The following is a 21774-nucleotide window of genomic DNA, read 5'->3' as shown; positions in this document are numbered from 1 at the left end:
TCTGTACCCCTTGTGACTAGAACCATTTTACAGATGTTTTTAAATGACTGCTTTAACACCAAAGGTAATACTGTGGAGGTGAAAGCTTAAATATAGGGCCTATGTGACCTTAGGCTAGTTATCTAATTTCTGTTCCCTAATCATTACCAAGAGTCTTAAAAAAAACCATCTTAGGGCTGCTTAATCCTGAGAACTAAATGAAATATATATCATAGCCCCTACCACAGAGGAGAGGCCCAATAAAAGTGGTTTCCCTTCTCTGTGAAGCAAAACACGCACGCTGCAAAACTAAACAAACGACGCTGCATCATGACATTAATGCACACCAAGTTTCTGAGTCTGCCTTCTTAACCTCAAAGTGCGCACCTCTCTGAAACTAAAGGAAAACGAATGAATCAAATGGAAAGGAAGCTGACGAACGTGCATGTACGTGGAGCTGTGCTGCCCTTAAAGTTTCTTCCTTAGCTGCCTGGGAATTCGAAAACGAATCGGCCCAGATTGCCCGCTGGGGCGGAGGCCCGCCCACTCTCCCCTAGTTGCCGGGGAAGGACGCCCGCCCCACGCTTTTTGTAATGCGCCTGCGCAGTGGAGGAAAATGTCCTTTTACCGCCGCCGTAGGCCAGGAGGCCCAGCAGCCCGTTCCTATTGGCTGTGCGTGTTTGGCGCCAAAGCGAAGAGCAGAGTCGCAGGCCAGGATCGGGATCTGTGGGTCCCGGAATTACAGGAGCCCCGAATTGCGGCTGTGAGCCGGCCGACGGTGGTTTGGCGTAAGAGCGGGCAGTTGACGAGGCCACGGGACTGGGACGCCTGCGCCATGTTCTGCGATAGGGCCATGGAGCTGGTCCGCGAGCTGCACCGCGCGCCGGAAGGGCAGCTGCTGGCCTTCAACGTGAGGGGGGACGGGGTGGGCGGGATGGCCGCGTCGGGTCCGGCCTGAGGGCAGGGCGTAGCGGCGCCCTCCCGATTTTCCCTTCAGCCTCCCCTGCAGGGTTTACTTTGTCATCGGGTGAACTCCGAAGCCCGGCTCAAAAATTTTGCAGCATGGCTAGAGTATAGGAGCAAAGCGAAAGCTTTCGTGCTTATGTCACGCAGAAATTTGGTGCATTTCTTTGTACGAGCATATTTTCTTTAGTGTTTTTTCATCTCTTAAGTGGGTTACTGTTCCTTTGCTTAACCAAACATTTATTGGTGGCCTAATAATCTAGCATTTGTTGTGCACGCAGGCAAAAGCTAGGCCTCGAGTCCGGCTGAGATTCTGGCTCTGTCGTGTGACTTTGGGTCAGTTGCTCAAACTTTCTGTGTGCTCAGTTTTCTCTTCTGCAAAAATGGGGACGATGATGATAATGGTACTCAATTCTTGGTATAGAGAGGGCTCAGTGAGATGGCATAGGTCAGGTTCTCTGAACAAGGATTGACACCGTAATGACTGAGTCAATCTTTTTACCACTGCTGCTGCTACTAATTGTTACGATTTTTTCTTTTTTTTAATTTTTTCTTGCTACTACCCCAGGAAGGGTGCAAAACACTTGACCTACATTATCTCTTGTCCTCATAATAATCCTATGAGGTTTAAACTTGTTTTCCATTCTTTCCAGCTATGTGGAGATTTGAGATTACCTGCCAGTGGTGACAGAAGTAAAGCTAAGGATTTGAACCCTCGCAGTCTGGCTTCAGACCTGCACTCTAAATTCTATACAGGACTACATTTTCTGTCTTAAGGCAGCCACTGTGTGGATGCCAGGACTCGTTCTGCTGGGAGAGGGGCATGAAACAGGTCATAGAATGCAACTTGTCAAGTTATATTAAAAAAGGTGTGGAAGAGGAACACGAAGGAGAAACTCCAGTGTGAGCTGGGGTGGAGGAGGCTTTTGAGCCATGCCTAGGATGAGATCACTCTGAGAAGGGTGTGAGGAATCCCCAGCCAAAGGAGGTAGCAGACAGCAGAGACAAGTGGTCACATAGGAAGGGTGACTGACAGTGTGTGCGGAGGCTACAAAGGTGGATTCTAGGTCTAAGAAAGTTTGGTATTCACTCACGGCATTTGGACGCCGCTGAAGGATTTTAGATAGGGGAGTGATTGGGTAATTTGGGGATTTTGAGGATATCTGTGGCAGCACTATGGGGAATGGATTGGACATAAAAAAGAATGGAGGCAGAGAGATGGTTATGGGTGGTTATAATGGATAAGGTGAGAGATCTGTATGGTTCAAACTGTCCAGTCAGTGGGCCCTGAAATCAGTAGTTGGGTTTTAGTGACTTGAGATAAACAAGACTTGTAGCTATTAGAATGGGTGGAGATGGGATAGTTAACAAATGAGGGGGAGGAATCAGGATCTCAAAAGGCTTCTCCCTCTGGTAGCTGATTAAACAATGTAGTTCAGGGGGAAGAGTGTTTTGGAGAAGGTGAGTTTTGTTTTGAACTTTAAAGATCATCTACTCTGAAAATTAGGTCATTTTACAGATGTAACCACCAAGAGAAATTCTGGATCAAGTTAAGGGAATTGTCTGAACTTACAGCATATTGGAGGCAGAGCCTCACTTTGAACAAAGGTTTTCTAGATGTCACTTCAGGACATTGACCTCCTTAAAAAAGTTAGGAGACAATAGTGGGAAGTTCAGTAGAGATGGTGGATTGCAAAGGTGTGCAAATAAGTGTTGCTTTACTACTTTGGGGGAGCGGGACTTAGAAGTTGTAAAATCATTCTCTTCTGTGTCTTAGTTTGGTGGAGAACCTTTTGCACCTTTTGAAGGATTCATGCCTTCCACTGACAAACCCACCTTTTTCAGGTTACTCAGCAGCCTGGAATGCTCAGCCTGCTGAAGCTGGTCACTTGTGACACAGCTAAGCAGAGGCAGACTGAAAATTGGTCTGATTGATCTGAGGGCCCATGACTTTCAAGAATCATTCTTTTAAGTGAGATGATAGTGGATTTAGAGCAGAGACTGTGTCTTGTTCATTCCAGCATCCTTCATGGTTAGGTGCTATGTTTAGCAAATTGAAATGATTACCCACTTTCTTTTTATTTATTTACTTACTTATTAAATATTTTTTATTGATTTTAGAGAGACAGGAAGAGAAACATTGATGTGAGAGAAATGTTGATTGCCTGCCTCCTACACCCCCCCTAACCTAGACATGTGCCCTGATGAATCGAACCAGGCCACCTTTTGGTGCATGCGATGATACTCAACCAACTGAGCCACACCAGTCAGGGCTATTAATTTTTTTTGATTGATCTTAGGAAGGGAGGGACAAAGATAGAAAGAGAGAGAAAGTAAAAGAAAGATCAATATGAGAGAAATATAGATTGGTTGCTTTCCACACGACTGGAGATCCAGCCTGCAACCTGGGTATGTACCCTGACTGGGAATCAAACCCACCACCTTTTGGTGTACAGGACAGTGCTCCAACCAACTGAGCCACAGTGGTCAGGGCTGATTACCCACTTTCTATATACAGAACTGGAAATAGTTTGAGTATTTAGGGAAATTATCTTGGGCTCCTAGGGGCTTATAGCCTGAGGTGGGGGCACAAAACTGATTCAGTTCCCATTATATATCTAATCTGAAGGCTTGTGTATTTTTACAAAATTATTTTACAGTTGTCTTTTGTATACCTATAGATCTATTGTACAAGAGTTTTGACTATTCCTTAAAATAATATTTACTGATTGAAAGTATACTTAACTGAATTCTAATAAATCAGACTTTTTCATGATCTCTTTTTAACCAGCTGATGAAGGGGAAGGTAGAAGTATTACATTTTTCATCAAGAATTACATCTTTTTCTATATTTGAGCAGAGTTAAATAGTTGATTTGTAATTTTACCAGTAGTGCCAAAGCATTTTTGCTAATGCATATATTTTGGCCCCAACAGTAGAATGGCAAAGTATAGGGTGTCACAAAAACATACATACACACTTTAACAGCTGATAGCTCTAGATTCTATTACATTTTGAAAATGAAATGTATTTTAATATACTGCCTTTGTAATGTGTATACATTTTTTTGGGATACCCTGTAGATGGGTCACTTACTCTTTTTAAGTATGTTTTTATTGATTTCAGAGAAAGGAAGGGAGAGAGAGAAACATCAGTGATGAGAGAGTCTTTGGTCGGCTGCCTCCTGCACACCCCTCACTGGGGATGGACCCTGCAACCTGGGCATCTGCCCTGCCTGGGAATTGAACCCTGACCTCCTGGTTCATGGGTCTACACTCAACCACTGAGCCACACTGGTGCGCAGAACATATGTTTTTAATTCTCTTGAATATATTCCTACGAGTGGAATTGCTGGATAATGTAATATGTTTATCTGTTTAAGGAACCATTAGACTGTTTTCCAGAGGTTTCTCATTTCTCCCCATCCTCACCAACACTTATTTTTATAGCCATCATAGTAGGCATGAAAGGGCTATTGCTCTTTGATAAGATATGTAAATCAGAGATAAACATAGTATAAATAGAATATTGCTACAGAATTGGGGTAATTAATGCATGCGGATCAATATCTTTTTGTATCTTCTAGGAGGATGGACTCAGGCAAGTTCTGGAGGAGATGAAAGCTTTATATGAACAAAACCAGTCTGATGTGTAAGTTTTGATAAAATTCATAATTTAAAACAAATTAAGAAATGTGACATTGAAATCAGATAATCTTACATCAGTTTTTAGATGTGAATTTTCTTTTTAATTCTCCGTGAGTCTGATTATACCCTAGGTATACGGGACTAAAGGGATTTGTGTTGATCATGGCTATATCTATGGGGATTCAGGTAGTGCTTGGCATATGGTAGATGCTCAATACATGTTTATTATTTGACTGATACAACTTGAAAGATTTTAAGGTAGACCTAAAAGAGTTGAGACATGACCAAATAAAAACCCTAACAAAGTGAAATGTATAGTTTCCACTGCTTGTTTTCATTTATAGATACCTTAGTGCATTGATGAGAGAATGGGCAATTTGTAAACTTAGCTGAAGCAGTAGTGATTTCCAGTAGTTTGAGTGAAGTTCACTGAGAACAAGTGCTATAGAAGACTGCAGGCGGGAGGTAAGAGGGCTCTAGATTATAGAATATTTAGAGCTAAGTATTTGGACTCTGTAACAAACTTCATTAGGTCCCTGTGATTTGGTGAAGAGTAAGACACAAAAGAGTTGTAAAGACACCAACTTATAGATCATAGGTGAGGTATTCAGATCTCAACCTAGAGAGAAGTTATTTGTGATATTAGGTTTCATCTTTGGCCTTGCTAGGTACAATTTTTTATCAGTTACTTGGATATACAAATCAGTAGCATGCTAATAAATTGGTGGAGCCTACAGAACAATAGGAACATTTTCAGCTACAGTGTTTTTTTTGGGGGGGGGGGGTGCTTAATTCACTTTATTTTTCTGATATGAAATTACGTGGTGGCCACAGCTGGAGCCTGGGTCCTTTGCACAGAAACTCTGGTGTGGGTCTTTACAAGCTGGTCAGTGAATTCCTGATAGGGAGACTTGGTGAAAACAGTCTTTTCCCAGAGATCTGGGGTGAGATAGCTTTAGGTCTTAGAGATGGCATCAGAAGTGGCCTTGGCAAAGTTGCCCAGGATAGCAGTGCAGCCCCTGGCCAAAGTATAGCAGTCATGGATACGGGCCATCAGCAGCAGCTTCTTGGGATCGGGGGCTGTGAGGATGCCAGTGCCCCTGGGGGCAGGAATGAGGCGCACCAGTACAGAGCCACAGTGGCCAGTCACCTTGCAAGGGATGATGTGGGGCTTGCCAATCTTATTCCCCCAGTAGCCTCGCTGCACAGGGACAATAGAGAGCTTGTCCAGGATGATGGTCCCACAATGGCAGTGGCTACTTCCTTTGAGCACTTAATCCCCAGACCAACATGTCCATTGTAGTCCCCAAAGGGGACAAATGCCTTGAACTGAGTCCTCTGGCCAGCTGGTGTCTGCTTTTACATGGGCATAATCTTCAAAACATCATCCTTGAGGGATGCCCCCAAGAAAGTCAATGATCTCAGATTCCTTGATGGGCAAGGAGAAGAGATAAATGTCCTCCAGGGACTTGATTTTCATGTCCTTAACCAAGAGGCCCAGCTTGGTGACAGGGATCCACTCCTTATCCTTGGCCTTGCCTCTGTGAGCTCGGTGGCCTCAGCCCCGGCCCTGGCCCCGGCTGCAACCTTGGCCGCAGATGCTGCTGCCAAATCCTCCATGGAAGCCACCATGGCCTCTGATTCCAGGGCCCCCGGGGCCTCCTGGCCCTGCTGCAGCACCGCCGTTATCTGCCATTTGGTGTTTCCTCGGGAAAGAAGCTCAGCTACAGTGTTTAAAGATGGATATAAAGAAATTTTTATAGCTGGAATGAAGAACTAAATCACAACAGATTTGCAGTAAGTGTAAAGTCCTAAACTCAAGTTCCTGAGCCATTCATTCATTCAAATATGTACTAAACAATTTTGTGCTGATAAATTGCTCTGGTATTTCAATTGTAAATACAGTAGTCAAGATTTCTGTCACTATGGCCCTCATAGTCTAATGCCGAAGACAGGCCAAATTGTAATACATGCTTTGAAGGAACACAACAGTGCTAGGAGAGAGAAGAATGAAGATATAATCAGATTGAGGAATCAGGGAATTTCTCTCCAAGGAAGAGACATTTCAGCTGAGGCCTGAAGGAGAAGCAGATTTTTAGTGAGGTGTAGTAATTGTGGGCAGAGAGCATTCCAGGTGGAGGGAACAGCATATGCAAAGTCCCCGACTCATGAAAGGGTGAGATGCTCAGGAAACATACTTAAAGTAGGCCAGTGTGGCTGAAAGTTAGTAAGCAGGCAAAGCATGACATCAAGTAAGACAATGTGTGGAGCAGGTGGTAGCATGTTTGTGTTTTAAAAGATCACACTGGCTGTTGTGTGGACAGTGGATGGGGGAGCTGAGAGGAGAGGGAGAGCATGCTGGTCATCCAGGTGACAGGGGAGGTGACTCAAACTACGTCTAAGTGAACAGGTTAAAGACACGTTTGGGAGGTGGCCTAACAGACCTTAGTCCAGTAAGGGAATGATTTTCCCGTATTCCCTGTATTTGTACCATTTGCAAATTCATAATCCAAAATTCTGTTCCCTGTCCTCCTAGCTTCTTTCTAGGGGGACAATCACTATTACCAGTTTCTGGTTAAAATTATTTGTCAAAGGGAATCTTTTTTTTTTTTTAACATATCTTTATTGATTTCAGAGCGAGGAAAGGAGAGAGAGAGAGAGAGAGAGAAACACCAACGATTAGAGGGTCGTCATTGATCAGCTGCTTTCTGCACACCCCTGACTGGGGATCGAGCCTGCGACCCAGGCATGCTCCCTGAATGGGAGTCGAACCACGATCTCCTGGATCTTAGGTGGATGCTCAACCACTGAGCCATGCATGGCCTGCAAAAGGAATCTGATTCTTTTAACTTACTCATGTGAATGTGAATTTTTTAGCAAGTCCTTATGTACTCCATAAAGTACTCTGACGTTAAGTGTATTTTACTTGTACTATTACTTTATAATCCAGAGCACATTATAAACAATGTGGAGAATAAATCTGATTTTCACAGAGTAGCAGAAGTGTGTAGAACGGATCTAGAAGACATGATTAGGTGGCACATATATTTTGCCTGTTTTTAGGGCCTGCAGCATACAGTGCATGAAGGAATCTTTTTTTATATTCATCTGGTTCCTTTTAAAACTCCAAAGTCAATTCTTATTCTTTCTGTGCATCTGGCTTTGTTTTGTTTCCAATTTTTTAAATTGTGGTAAAATATACATAACAAAATTTGTCATCTTAACCATTTTTAAATGTACAGTTCAAAAATATTAAATACATTGATAATGTTGTGCAACTGTCACCACCATCCGTCTTCATAACTCTTTTATCTTATAATACTGAAATTCTATACCCATTAAACAATTGTACGTCTGGTTTTAAAATGTTGTACTTGTCTAATATCTAAGGAGATGTACATTTTGTAGGGTAGAACCAAAATTTTCTTTCTCTCTGTGTGAAGAACATTGACGTGTAGTACATGCACATAGTTGAAGATCAACAGATATTTGTTGGATGGGTGAAGGACCATTTTGACTCCCATTGCGTTCACTTTATTAGAACAAGGAGTACTACATATAATAAAAACATAATATAGGATCATAATCTTATGAACCATGACGTTAGATTTGTCTCTTATCCTAGCAAGATAAAGGAATTCCAGTGTTTGTCTTTTGGAAATAATGGAGATTAATCAGTGTACAAAAGTGCAAAGTACTAAATGGTTAAATGCTGATAGTATGATCTTATCAAATTATTTGGCTTTTGGCTTTTTTATCTTTTAATGTACTAACAAAAGCTCTGACGTAGAGGCAGGTACTGCTTAGGTTAACTGCTAATAATAATAAAAAGCATGTCAGTTGTTAGTTGGCTTTGAAAATTTTATTTATACTGAAATAGACATATTTGTTCTTTTCCTATTTAAATGTTGCTAGGAATGAAGCGAAGTCAGGTGGACGGAGTGATTTGATACCAACCATCAAGTTTCGACACTGTTCTTTGCTAAGAAACCGACGCTGCACTGTAGCGTACTTGTAAGCCTTTCCGTTTTTCTTGATGCTAGAGAATAATGGAGCATTTCCCACGTGATTTCCTATTTAACATTTCAAATGGAAAACAAATTCTTAGATTTGTTTCTCTCCTTATAAACATTCTAAATTCTTTTTCTCCATTTTAAAACTTATTATGAAAAATTGGCAATATTCATAAAAGTAGGGAGAATAATGTTATGAACCCCCATGGAGCCATCATACACGTTTAACAATTTTTTAACATTTTGTCAATCCATATTCATATTTTCTGCATTGTCCCAGAGATGACTTCTTACAGTTGGTTTATTCATCTCAGGAGCCAAATAAAGTCCACATAGTACTTTTAGGTTAGTGTGAGTCTTGAGTCTCCTGATCAAAACAACTCTGATAAGCCTTTTGTTAAGTCATCTAATACCTTCTTACTGTCCTAGGTATGACCGATTGCTTCGAATTAGAGCACTCAGGTGGGAATATGGCAGTGTTCTGCCAAATGTTTTACGATTTCACATGTCTGCTGAAGAAGTAAGTTAGCACTGTTATTTAAATTTATGAAGTTGGAAAATGCTGAGGTTCTGGCATTGCTCTATAATAGTATTTATTAGTATTTCTTTTTGTTTTTTGTTTAACATTTTAATTATGTAATATTTGGAGTCTAGATTTGGGAAATCAATGACAAAAATAATTATCAAAGAAATATTTTGTAGCATTAGTATATAAACATAAGTCATAAGTGTCTAAAGACAAAAAATGATTAAAGTTGTAGTTATACAGATAATCAGAAATAACATTTAAATTAATCGCAGAAGTAACAATGAATATTATAACTTTTTCAGAAATAAGATATTTTAGTCAAAAAGTGAATCAAAAAATCAACACAAAACCACAAAGATTTAGGAGCCTCTCTATGAGATAAGAAAGGTCTGTTCTCTGTAAAAGCCACCAACGAAGAAGAAAATATTTTTTTCTTTGCATTTTTAAAGAGTAGACTGAATATTCAAAGACCATTTTCCCCTGAGGTGTTAGTTTTTTCTCTTTATTATTCATAAGGTTTTCAGTTTCACAATTCTAGTATAACTTTATATGTAAGTTTAAACATACACAAATGCATATAAACGAGATGAAAATTTTAAAGCTTAAATTTTAGTCTTTATTATGTATTAACTGTCATTTATATAAAACTATGAATGTAGTGCATATTTATCATAATTGGAGCTTTACAAAGATCAAATATGTACTACTTATTTTGCATAGCTTTTGTAATTTCTCGCTTCAAATTTTTAATCTCTTAGAAAGTGTCTAGCTAGCCAAAGATTTCAGATAGCCAAAGCTTATCCATACATTAATTTAGTATTAGTCCAAGCTGTAAGGATTTTGGAAATTATATTTTTAAATCATTTTTCATTTTTCAATTAGTTACACTTGACATACAGTATTATGTTAGTTTCAAGTGTGTACCCCAGTGATTAGACATCATATAACGTACTAGTGTTCATCCTGATATATTTCGTACCCATCTGACACCATTCATTGTTATTAGATTATTGACTGTATCCCCTTTGCTGTACTTTACATTCCTGTGACTATTCTGTAACTAACAATTTGTACTTCTTAATCCCTTCACCTTTTTCACCAAACCCCCCAGCCTCCCTTTGGCCAACCATCAAAATATTCTCTTTCTCTGAGTCTGTTTCTGTTCTGCTTATTTATTTTGCTTTTTTAGATTCATTTGTTCAAGGATATGTATGTATTGCCATTTTAGTCTTCATATTTTTAGTCTTTTTTTCCTTCTTAAATAACGCCCTTTAAATATTTCACATAATACTGGTTTGGTGGTGGTGAATTCCTTTAGTTTTTTTTGGTCTGGGAAGCTTCAATTCTGTGTCCTTTGATTCTAAATGATACCTTGGCCAGGTATAGTAATATTGTAGTTCCTTACTTTATATCACTTTGAATATTTCTTGCCAGTCTCTTCTGGCCTGCCAAGTTTCTGTTGAGAAATCAGCTGAGTCTTATGGGAACTTCTCCTTTGCATTCATAGCTTAGCTAACTGGCACAAGGGGCCTAGCTTTCAGCCTGTCTCAGCTTTTCACATGCCCTCCTTACTGAGCCTAATCATTTTTACTCTTTGATTTAAAGCGAGGGATATGCTCCTTTTTCACTTGAACACTTAAGAGACCATAACTTAGGGTTATTAATTGGCCTAATTTAAATATTGTTGTGTCTCAGAATAGGGAGGCCTGAGGAGAGGGAGACGGGGGACAGCAGGTTGGTGGAGCAGTCAGAACACTTAGTGGTTAAGTTTGCTGTCCTTAATGGACATGGTTTATGGCACCCCAAAACAATTACAATAATAGCAAAGATCACTGATCATAGATCAACATAATGAATATAATAATAATGAAAAAGTTTGAAATGCTGTGAGAATTACCAAAATGTGACACAGATACAGTGTGAGAAGATGCGGTTGGAAAATGGCACCAATAGACGTGCTCCATGCAGGGCTGCCACAGATGTTTAATTTATAAAAAATACAATGTCTGTGAAGTGCAATAAAATGAGCTATGCCTATACTATATTTTAAATGAATGAATGGTCATAGCAGTGATCCATGTGGGTATATATGCTGTTTTTGAAAAGATGAGTATATAATTTCTGCAAGTTTGTTTTAAAACTTTGTCAAATGCATCTTTATGTTTGCAGATGGAATGGTTCAATCATTATAAAAAGTCTCTTGCTACTTATATGAGGTCATTGGGAGGAGATGAAGGTTTAGATATTACACAGGATATGAAACCTCCCAAAAGCCTATATATTGAAGTAAGTATAACTCTTAAAAAATGGAGTTTTATTTAATACATAGATTGTGCTGCCTTTTGTCTAAGGGGTATATGAATATATATTAGCTTATATTAAAAAGGAAAGGGAGCCCTGGCCCAGTTTGGTTCAGTGGTTAGAGCGTTCTCGAGGCAACCAGTTGATGTCTCTCTCTCCCCCTTCCACTCTCTCTGAAAAGCAATGGAAAAAATATCCTTGAGTGAGGAAAAAAATTAAAAAAAATAAAATAAAAAGGAAAGGGAAAAATAAATCAAAACCAAAAATGTTACTTATAGGTGGGTGATGGGACTAGGATAGAAAAGCTAAAATTTTCTGAATAGACCTGTTTTAATAGTTTTGACTTTGGAACCATGTAAACATTTTATATATTTTTAAATCAAAGTGGAAAACCAACCCACAAATGTTGAAAGCAACATGAAACAAATGAACCTGTGTTTTAACTTGGTGGGTTATTCAAACTGTAATTATTTTAAATTACTTCAAAATACATAAATTGATTATATATTCCTAGTGGGTATGTTCTAAGGATGAAAAGAATTGAAACATACCTTAGCCAATTGTTTGTAGTCATATTCTTAGTAATAACGTGCTGCTACTTTGAAACAGTTTATATATTGAAGAATAGAGCATAAAAGTATGGCACTAGGAACCAGGTTTTCAAAGTAAGAGAAAAGAGATTCGAATATTGAAATGAAAAAGTGAAAATTCTATATTCCCAAATTCAGGTGTGAAATATCAGCATGGAATCAGGTTGAATCATCTCTTTCTAAAATTATTTGTTTATTTTTAATTGATTTTAGAGAGAGGAAGAGGGGAGAGAGAGAAACATTGATCGGTTGCCTCCCTGACCAAGGATCAAACCCACAACCTGGGTATGTGCCCAAGAATTGAACCCGCCACCTTTTGGTGTATGGGATGGCGCTCCAACTGAGCTACACCAGCCAGGGCCATCTCTTTTTTTTTTTTTTTTTTTAAGTATTTTTTAGCTCTGTTCACTGAAAATGCCTAGAAACAACAAACAACCCAGTAGCCATGAGCATTCAAATTCTGGAGTCTAAATGCTGTTTCCCACTAAAGAAAACCAGGACTCCTTGGGGGGTAAAAAGGCTGTTTCTTGGTCTTAAATAAAACATGTACCAGCTGAGCATGGAGCATCTTGTCTTTCTAGAAAGCAAGGAAAGTATTGAGTACTATGTGAGTGCTCAAAAGTTTTGGAAACGGATTTGAAGGCGTTCCCAGTTGCCAAAGAAGGGGCACTTGAGCATCAAAGTGAATGGTAACTGCATCGAATTGAGTCACATCAGTTATGTTAGAAATATGGATACGAAATGACACCAAACAATTACGACAATTAAAAAATAAAACCTCTTTGGGTCCTCTTGGAGAATATGAGGGATGCAACTCATTTTGAAAAGCAATAAATGAAATAATGGAATCAAGCATCCATCTCCCTTTGCTGTACAAAATCTACCTCAGGGTAGCCAGATTTACAAGGAAAATTTCTTCATAGAAGAATTTCCACTAATAAATGCAGCAAGAATAAAATAACTAATAACACTTTGTAACCCTAATACATGGGGGCAAATAGCTACTAAAACCTTAGGTAAAAATTAACAGAGACCTTAATAAAGGATAGATATAGATGGGTGTGGATAACACCTGGACCCACTGATTAATCTTACCTGTAAACAAATTCAGAAGGCACTGGAAAGACAAGGAGAGACTTTATTCAGGTAATAGTTTGCAGACCAGGGAGAGGCAGCCTCTGGCAGAAACAAAGGGTTGCTCCACTGAGACAAAGGAGAGGTCATCGTTTTTTAAGATTTTTTTTTTTTTGAGAGAGAGAGGAAGGGAGAGGGAGAAACAGAAGCATCAGTGTGAGAGAGAAACATCAACAGGTTGCCTCCCATACACAACCCAACTGGAGATTGGGCGTGAAACCTGGGCATGTGCCCTGACCGAGAATCAAAGCTGAGACCTTTCAGTGTACTGGACGATGCTCCAACCGACTAAGCCACAAACCAGCCAATGCAGAGAGGTCATCTTTTATGGGGAATTTTCCTGCCCATAGGGCCCATTTTGGTCCACTTCATGTAAATGAGGTTTCCAAATTGTACAGTTCTGCTTCGTCCAAATCATGCAATTCTGATTGGTCAGTATAGATGCAAATAAGGTTATAAGTAACAGAGTTCTAATTGGACAGAGCAGGTCTCTCAGCCCATTGCTCAAAAGATGAAACCAAGGCATCCCTGCAGTGGTTGACTCAGATTGCATAAACTAGTGTGGTACAGTGCATAAAGGGGAGAGTTCAGTCTGAGGTTCTTCCTGGCATACAGAGAATGTGAGAAGTCCCTGTTAGCAAATGGTCATTAGGCTCTTATTACAGGGGTGGGCAAAAGTAGGTTTACAGTTGTTAGTATGGAAAATACAATAAATTTATAAATAATAATACAAGAATAAACTCATGTACTCACAACTGTAAACCTACTTTTGCCCACCCCATATTTATAAAATTTGGGCCCTCCTTTGATCGTGAGGAGTCCATCTCAGCAGATAAATTCCTTTTCAAGGACATCAAATGAATCTTCTCAGGGTCCACACATCCAAAAAGGGACTCAGACATTTTGTGCTTCATGAGGTCTTATAAGAAGACATATATAACACTGTTTGCCAGAAAACCAGACACGGTATGATCCAGCCTCTAGGCTTAACTTCTAGTTTATAGGAAATCAGGGATAGAGGGGGGAACATGTTAAATGACCCCACAGGAAACCACACAAAAAATCTAGTTTATGGGAAACTACCAAACTGCTCAGTTTCTTTAACAAATTGTCGAGCAGACGGGGAAAAGAGGGAAGGAACCCTACAGGTTAAGAGAGAGGCATAGCCCGGCCAGGCGTGGCTCAGCGGTTGAGTGTCGACCTAGGATCCAGGCGATTGGGGTTCGATTCCTGGTCAGGGCACATGCCCGGGTTGTGGGCTCGATCAATAACTCTTTCATCACTGATGTTTCTATCTATCTCCCTTTCCTTTCCCCTCTCGGAAATCAATAAAGATATATTAAAAAAAAAAAATAAGAGAGAGGCATATCAGAAACGTGTAATGTACAGCTTTTGTGGACTCTGATTTGAACATGGCAACTTTAAAAAGACTTATGAGATAAATGGGGACATTTGGATACTAACTATTTCATGATTTTAAAATTCCTAAGATACAGTAATGGTATTGAGATTGTATTTTTTAAAAAGATACAAAATTTCATTTTGTAGAAATAGGTATTAAAATATAGATGAAATATCTAGGATTTGCTTCAAAATCTAGAAGTGGGTGAGGGCCAGATGTTGATAATTGTTGAAGCCAGTTGATAGGACATTGAGTTTCATAATACAGTATTTCTTTCTACTTTTGCATTTATTTTCAATTTTCATAATATGTTTAAAGGGGTAAAAATTTTTTTAAAACAAAAGTTTTGCAGACTCATCTATGGTCTATTCTCAGATAGCTATTTCATGGGAGGGATCTATAAGAGGCAGGTTGGAATTGATCCAAAATATTCTCTTTTCTTTGTAAATATATATTTCAACTGCTTGATAGTTCAGGATTTGCAGAGGGGAAAGAATGCAATGATGTCTCTCCCCTTGCAGCTCCGTGGGTTTCCTTGCTGTCAGCACAGCGTACACATACATTTGAAGATTCTGCCGTTCTTCTTCCTCTCCTTCAAAACAGGACAGTTGGAACCACTAGAATAGCACAGTAGGAGTAGTAGGCCTAAGTACACAGAGAAGAAACAAACCAACAGAAAGCCTAATATTTTTACTTTGTGGGTATTTATAAAATTCTTTCTTACTTTGTGATTACATAATTATCTAAAAAATAATTTAGATAAAACATCAGTTTTTCTTTTCAGGTACGATGTCTAAAGGACTATGGAGAATTTGAAGTTGATGACGGCACTTCGGTCCTATTAAAAAAAAATAGCCAGGTATTTCTTAAGATACTTTAAATCTTGTAAGAGTGTTACATACCATCAGTTTCAGTAGATGAAAACAGCAGATACACTACAAGTTTAGCTTTTAACAGTATAACTGTTGGAACTTGAAAAATATATAATCAGTTGCTGCTTTTTAATGATGTAAAATGTGATTTAAAACTCTTTTCCAATCATTTCTTTTTCTCTCCCCCACCTGTTCCACTCAGCACTTTCTACCTCGGTGGAAGTGTGAGCCGCTGATTAGACAAGGTGTCCTGGAGCACGTCCTGTGGTAACCTCATACTGTGGTACGAGGCTGTAGCCATCCACATAAACTTACACACTTCCTTCTCCACCCTCCCTTACCCCAGCCCCTCTGGTTTTAAAGGTTACAGATACTTTTAACCAGGAATACTTGACTGAGAATCGTTTGTTTTTCTATTGTACAAGATTCCTCCTCTTTTTTATAATCTGCATCTATAATTATAACATTCCTACAGTTACAATGTGTGTGTGTTCTTAATGAAAGTAAATATTTATTACACTTGAATTTTTAATAAGTTACAGTTGGCTGTCGCGGGAGAAAGTAGGTCTCTGTGCATCTTGTGTTGTTTCTGGTAATGTGCATTATGTAAGCCAGGGAGCTGAATTTCTGGAATATGTGTTTTCAGATGACATGGGCAGGTGGAGATGGTGGGCTATAAACGTTTTCAGTATATGTAATGTTTAATGACAGCTTCCTGGCTCTTTGGGAAGGAAAAAGTAAGGACACTGATTTTGCCCATTTCTAACAGTGGTGGATGGTCTGGCTCATTTCTGTCTGTGAGCTTGTAGGGTGAACACCAGTATCACCACTTTGAAAAAGGGAAATAGAAATTGGGGCTACAAAAGAAACTGTCCAGTTTTCCCCCAGATTCACACAGACAGAAAAGTTACATGAACAGTTGGTCAGCTAAGGGGAGGGCAGTTCCTGTCATCTGATGAACTATGAATGGTAGGAGTTGGGAGAGGGACAGAGTGGTCCTGCCTGGTGGTCAGTGGCCTTTCCCCACTAATCCCCTCCATTACCGGCCCAGTAATCTGAAAGAGGCATTCATATGTAAAAGACTAGATAGGCCTGGTATCTGGTACATACTATACATGCAGTTTTGTTTTTATATAAGGATAATGTTTCTGGCCAAAATTTAGTCAGAGAGGCTTTACCTAAGATGTGGATCTGTATGTTTTCATAACAGACCTACTTAGGTCAGTAGGCTGCCCTTTGCAGATTATGTTCATTATTGAAAATGATTTCTCTCCATAGTTTTGGTAGCCAGATCAAATTTTCAGGTAAGTTTCTGCTGATAAACAATAAGGAAAATTCTCCTAGCGAATGAGATCGGTGATGACATTTTAACTGTGGGTCTGCAGTCACTTTCCTTCATATTTACTCTCAGAGCACATGGAACCATGCACACAGGTAAACCCGAAAGTCCATGTGAGTCAGCTGTGAGGATATACAGCTATGAAGGCCATTACCATGTTGCCAGCTCTCCATCATTCCTGAACCTAAATTATACAATGTCCTTTTGTGTTTAATTCCCCAAATAAAATAATAAAATATATCCCTTATTTGAAATGAATGTATACTAGTTGAAAATTTTAAAGGTTTTATCAATTTATATCAACTATTCAGAACTGTGGCTAGAATTTTGAAGGTGATATATGTGTAGTTAAAAAAAAGGTAAAAAATATGAAATGTAGAAAATGGAAGTTTCCCTTTCACCTACTAAAAACCATCATTCCATGGGCTCACTGTGAGCTGGTTACATGTCAAGTACAATCCCATTTCTTAATGGTTTCCCAATTTTCTAGTTTTTGTTCTAATGTGAATGGAATCTTTTTTTCTATTATCTAACTGGCTTTGGCTGATACATGTACAAAAGTTGCAAATTATGATTACTTGGCCACGTTCTAATGTTTATATAAACTCAGTTTTTACATTGATTTTGTTGTCTAGAACTTTTTGTCTAGAACTTTCAATAGGTTGCAGCTTATCTTTTTCATGACTTGGAAATCCAGTCTCATTTCTCAGTCTTTTTTTTAATCCTCACCTGAGGATATTTTTTCCATTGCTTTTACAGAGTGTGAAAGGGGGAGGGGGGGAGAGAGAGAGAGAGAAACATCGATGTGAAAGAGACACAGCAATTGGTTGCCCCCCAACATCCCCCAACCAGAGCCAGGGATAGAGCCTACAACCCAGGTACATGCCCTTGGCTGGAATTGAACCCAGGACCCTTCAGTCCGAGGGCCAGGGCTCTAATCACTCAGCCAAACTGACCAGGGCTCATTTCTCAATCTTTCTATCCCATACTTCTCTAGGAAAAATACCAAAACTTGTGGCCTCTCTCACTGCAACTTGAAGCCTCAAAATAAATTCAATACCATAATTTAAAATAAAATAGTAATTAACAAATATGGTTTTCCTAAATATGCCTTTGGAACCTGAGTTATTATCATACTTTTTCTCACTTGACTCTCTAATGTTATGAATTACATGAACAGAATTCTATTGTTAAACTACTTGAATTCCCTAGGCTACATTCTTCTTGGCCATGGTGTATTAACCGTTTAGTGAGCTGTGAACTGTAATGTTTGACTTGCTATTATTTTATTGAGGAATTTTGCAACTGTGAGTGATGCTGGTTTTTAGTTTTGGAAGAGGGGAATGTATGCATGTGTGTATGTAAGTCTGTGGTTTTTCAGTGTTAATGATCTGTTCCTATGAAACAAACCACCTGAAACAGTAACTTTAAACCACACCATTTTATTAGCTCTCAAAATTCTGTGGTTGACTGGGCTTGGTTGGATAGTTCTGCAGATCTTGCTTGGGGACTCTGGCACAGTCATATTCAGATGGTGGCTGGTTGGCTCAGCCTCCCGTCTGTGTGTGGTCTCCAAGTGCTTCTTTCCAGCAAGCTGGCTGGGCTTCTTACCTGGCAGCTCAGGACTCCCACAGTGCTAAGAGGATGGAAGTGGGCATTGTTAGTTTTCTAAAAGGCGAGGCCTGGTACTGGACTAGCACGCTTCTGCTGCATTCCATCAGTGGGTGTGTACGATCACAGGCTGCCCAGGATGAGTAAAGGACTACATGAACCACATGAAGGCAGGAACACTGAGTATCTATCACAGCCAGGTTTGGTGTCAGGGTCTGGTGTATAAAATGAGTTGGTTGGTGTTTGCTCCTTTGCCTATTTTAAATAGAAATGTAATAGTTTTGATACTGATAGAACCATCTGGGTATGAACCTTTTTGAGGGAGAGATTTTGATCATTTATAATTTTTGTATCTGTGTTCATGAGAGATTGGTCTGGAATGTTTTCTTGTCGTGCCTATGAGTAACCCTGTCATAGAATGAGTGGTAAATATTTCCTCTTCAATTTTTTTGGAAGAGTTTTATAGACTTGATACTATATCTTTCTTCAGTGTTTAGTAGAATTCACATTTAAAACATCTGGGACTAGAATTTCTCTGTAGGAAGGTTAACAACAGTTTCAATTTCTGTCAGATATAGGGCTATTCAGTGTTTTTCTAGTTGATAATTTTCATCTGCTCCATTATGTCTAAGTTATTGAATTAATGCTGTTTATAATACTGCCTTACTATGCTTTTTGTAGATTTTTGTAATGATGTCTCTCTCTTATTCTTAATGTTGTTAAAAAAATTTTTTCTCTTCATCCTGATCATCCTGGCTAGGAGTTTACCAATTTAATATTAATGTTCTCAAAGAATCAGCCTTTGGCTTCATTGGCTTTTTCCGTATGTTTTTGTTTTGTTCTTTTGTTTTTCTGTTTTCTATTGCAGGGATCAACAGACGTTTTCTGTATCTTAGACTCTGTAGACTGTATAGGCCGGAGTCTCTCACGGCTGCTTCTATAGCACAAAAGCAGGCAGAGACAGTAGCCGTGCCAATCAAACTTGACAGAAACAGGCTACAGGGCTGGCTGTAACCTATAAGCATGTAGTTTGCTAACCCCTGTTCTTCTGTTCCTTGACTTCTACTGTGATCTTCATTATTTCTTCTGATTACTTTGAGCTTAACTTCCTCTTCTTTTTTCAGCTATTTAAGGTGAGTGGCTGAGGTCATTGATTTTGAGACCTTAAGTAACACTCCATTCCACTTCACAGAAGTTTGGTATGTTGTAGTTTTATTTATATTCAGTTTGATTTTTCTCCTCCAATTTCTTCTTTGCTTTGTGGGTTATTTATCAGCATGTTACTCATTTTCCAGATATTTAGGGATTTTCCAGATATCATTCTGGTCTAGATTTCTTATTTAATTTCTTGAGACTTGTTTCAAGGCCCAGAATATGGTCTAGTTTGGTAAATGTTCCAGGTGCACTTCTGCTGTTGCTGGCTATTGGGTTTCATAAACATCAGTTGGTGGTTAGCATTATTCGGGTGTATTAGATTAAATCTCCTTGTTACTCCAGTCCCAGCCAGAAGCCCAAAGTGAATGAAGACGTGTATCCTTTTAGTTTTGACATATGTATACACCCATGTAACCCAAACTGTATTGAGACTTACTATTTTAATAACAGGTAGAACTAATCCCCATTCATTGCTCTTTCTTCAGAGTTTTTCCCAGATTATTTAATTTGTTTATCTAGTTGTGCATATAAACTTTAGAACTGCCTAAATCTGGGACAAGGGGTTGATTGGGACAGTTTGTATTTTAATTGGGAATACATTACATTAATCAGTTCATGTTGAGTTTTCCTGTCCGAGAACTGAACTTTCCACCTCTCCCAGTCTTTGGGTCTTTCCATAGTGCTTTAAGGTTGTGCTTATACAAGCACATATAGGAAATACACAGATCAAAGGGGACGGGATGCAAGAGCTGCAGAGTAGCGGCTGCTTCCAGGAAGGGGGAGGGTAAAATGTGGCAGTTTCTTAGTGCATCTTGTTGATGTGCACAGGAGTATTTCTTATGAAAACTATTTTCCTATATGTTTGAAATATTTTATAATTAAAAAAAAGACTAAGCCCTGGCCGGGTGGCAAGGTAGTTGGAACACTGTCCTGTACACCAAAAAGGTTGTAGGTTTGATTTGTGGTCAGAGCACATACAGGAGGCAACTGATCGATGCTTTTCTCTCACATCCATGTCTCTCTTCCTCTCTCAAAAATCAATAAACATATCCTCAGATGAGGATTTAAAGAAATTAAAAACAATCTTAGAAGTTAAATCGATTTTAATACAAAAGTTTATTGCAAATAGTTACTCTTCATATTACAGAAGTGTATTCTGATAAACCAAATGACCATAATTTGTGGATTTTAGATATAAAACTATATGTTTTTTAACCATATAATACAATTTCCAGTGTGATGACATTTCAAGGAGAAAAAGATTGCATTTGCAATAAATACCATTGTCCCTGAGCGCAAAGACCTAAAATAAGCATTGTCCAAACATCTTCCCATGGTGCAGCAGTCCCTAAAAAAGGGCTTCCCCTCCTTTGTCCTTTATCACTGGGTGACAGTCACAGGGAGTGAAGCCTTTCTGTAATGTTCGTATAGACCCACCACTGAGAATACTAATGATTTAAACCCAAAGCAGTAACAGTAATTGGTAAAAGTGTACAGAGCCCTAATTTTGCATTTTAATCTCTGCAGCCAAAGTCAAAAGCACAACATTGAAAGTGTTTTACTTTATCATTTTCTTTTAGTTGTTCTTTGCTGAGAGCCCCCATAATCTGATTTCACAGTGAATATCACAATTGGGAATTCTACCAGGAAATTACCTGGACTGCTAATAAAAATGTAGTCTTTTCCAATATGTCTGTTTCCCCAGCATCTGGCTCATACGTCCAGGGGTGCATGGCCAATGAGCCATAGAAAATTATGGTATCACAGTGGCTTAATTTTAAAAGATGCTCTTTCAAAATGAATTTCAGGAAAACAAGCAGTCTACACAGAGAAGGATGCTGAAGTCATCTTACTGATTAGCTTGTTGAGAGCTCTAACTTTTTCTTCCAAGATTCGGTTTTTTTTCTCAGCCCCTCGTTGTTTCTCTTCAGTGACCTGAAGTGCTTTCATCAGGTGAGCATTTTCCACATAGAGTTCCTTGAGCAGCAAATCAGATTTTGTGTTCTTTTCAAACTAGAGAGGGGAGAAAGCCATTCTTTACTGTGAATCTAGTGCAGAAATGCTACGAAACCCTTTTATCCATCTTTATTCAAACCATAATGTTGGGGTTTTTACAGATCTGATACAAACATGGGATGTCGTAACAATTTTTGTTATCCTGGCATGAGAGTAAATTGAGAATCTGAGAAACTATGTGGTAGAGAAAATTCAAGTCAACTTTATCAGATTTTACCATGAA

General features: G+C 39.0%; 2 protein-coding genes and 1 pseudogene across 3 annotated transcripts in view; 1 reads left to right on the top strand and 2 right to left on the bottom strand.

The window, feature by feature from the left end:
* The first annotated feature begins 682 nt into the window (after positions 1-682).
* On the top strand, positions 683-15911 carry GINS1 (GINS complex subunit 1). The gene is made up of 7 exons (XM_016219069.2): positions 683-889; positions 4529-4593; positions 8505-8603; positions 9032-9122; positions 11301-11417; positions 15343-15417; positions 15633-15911. The coding sequence occupies exons 1-7, from the start codon at positions 815-817 to the stop codon at positions 15699-15701; spliced, it is 591 nt and encodes a 196-aa protein (XP_016074555.1). The 5' UTR covers positions 683-814; the 3' UTR covers positions 15702-15911.
* On the bottom strand, positions 5407-6303 carry LOC107541886 (small ribosomal subunit protein uS5 pseudogene; annotated as a pseudogene).
* A 4434-nt stretch (positions 15912-20345) lies between the features above and the next one.
* NINL (ninein like) overlaps positions 20346-21774 on the bottom strand; it is a 128191-nt gene continuing 126762 nt past the window's right edge. The window contains exon 23 of one of the 2 annotated variants that reach the window (XM_016219062.2): positions 20346-21548. In XM_016219062.2, the coding sequence (XP_016074548.2) occupies positions 21357-21548 (192 nt within the window). In that variant the 3' untranslated portion in view covers positions 20346-21356. The remainder of the gene's footprint in view (positions 21549-21774) is intronic. The other variant, XM_087819147.1, reaches the window with a different exon arrangement.

The sequence above is a fragment of the Miniopterus natalensis genome, chromosome 7 (genome assembly GCF_054644295.1).
Source record: "Miniopterus natalensis isolate mMinNat1 chromosome 7, mMinNat1.hap1, whole genome shotgun sequence".
NCBI lineage: Eukaryota > Metazoa > Chordata > Mammalia > Chiroptera > Miniopteridae > Miniopterus > Miniopterus natalensis.
The sequence above is the reverse complement of the archived record's forward strand: the minus strand, read 5'-3'. Positions and strand labels throughout refer to the sequence as shown.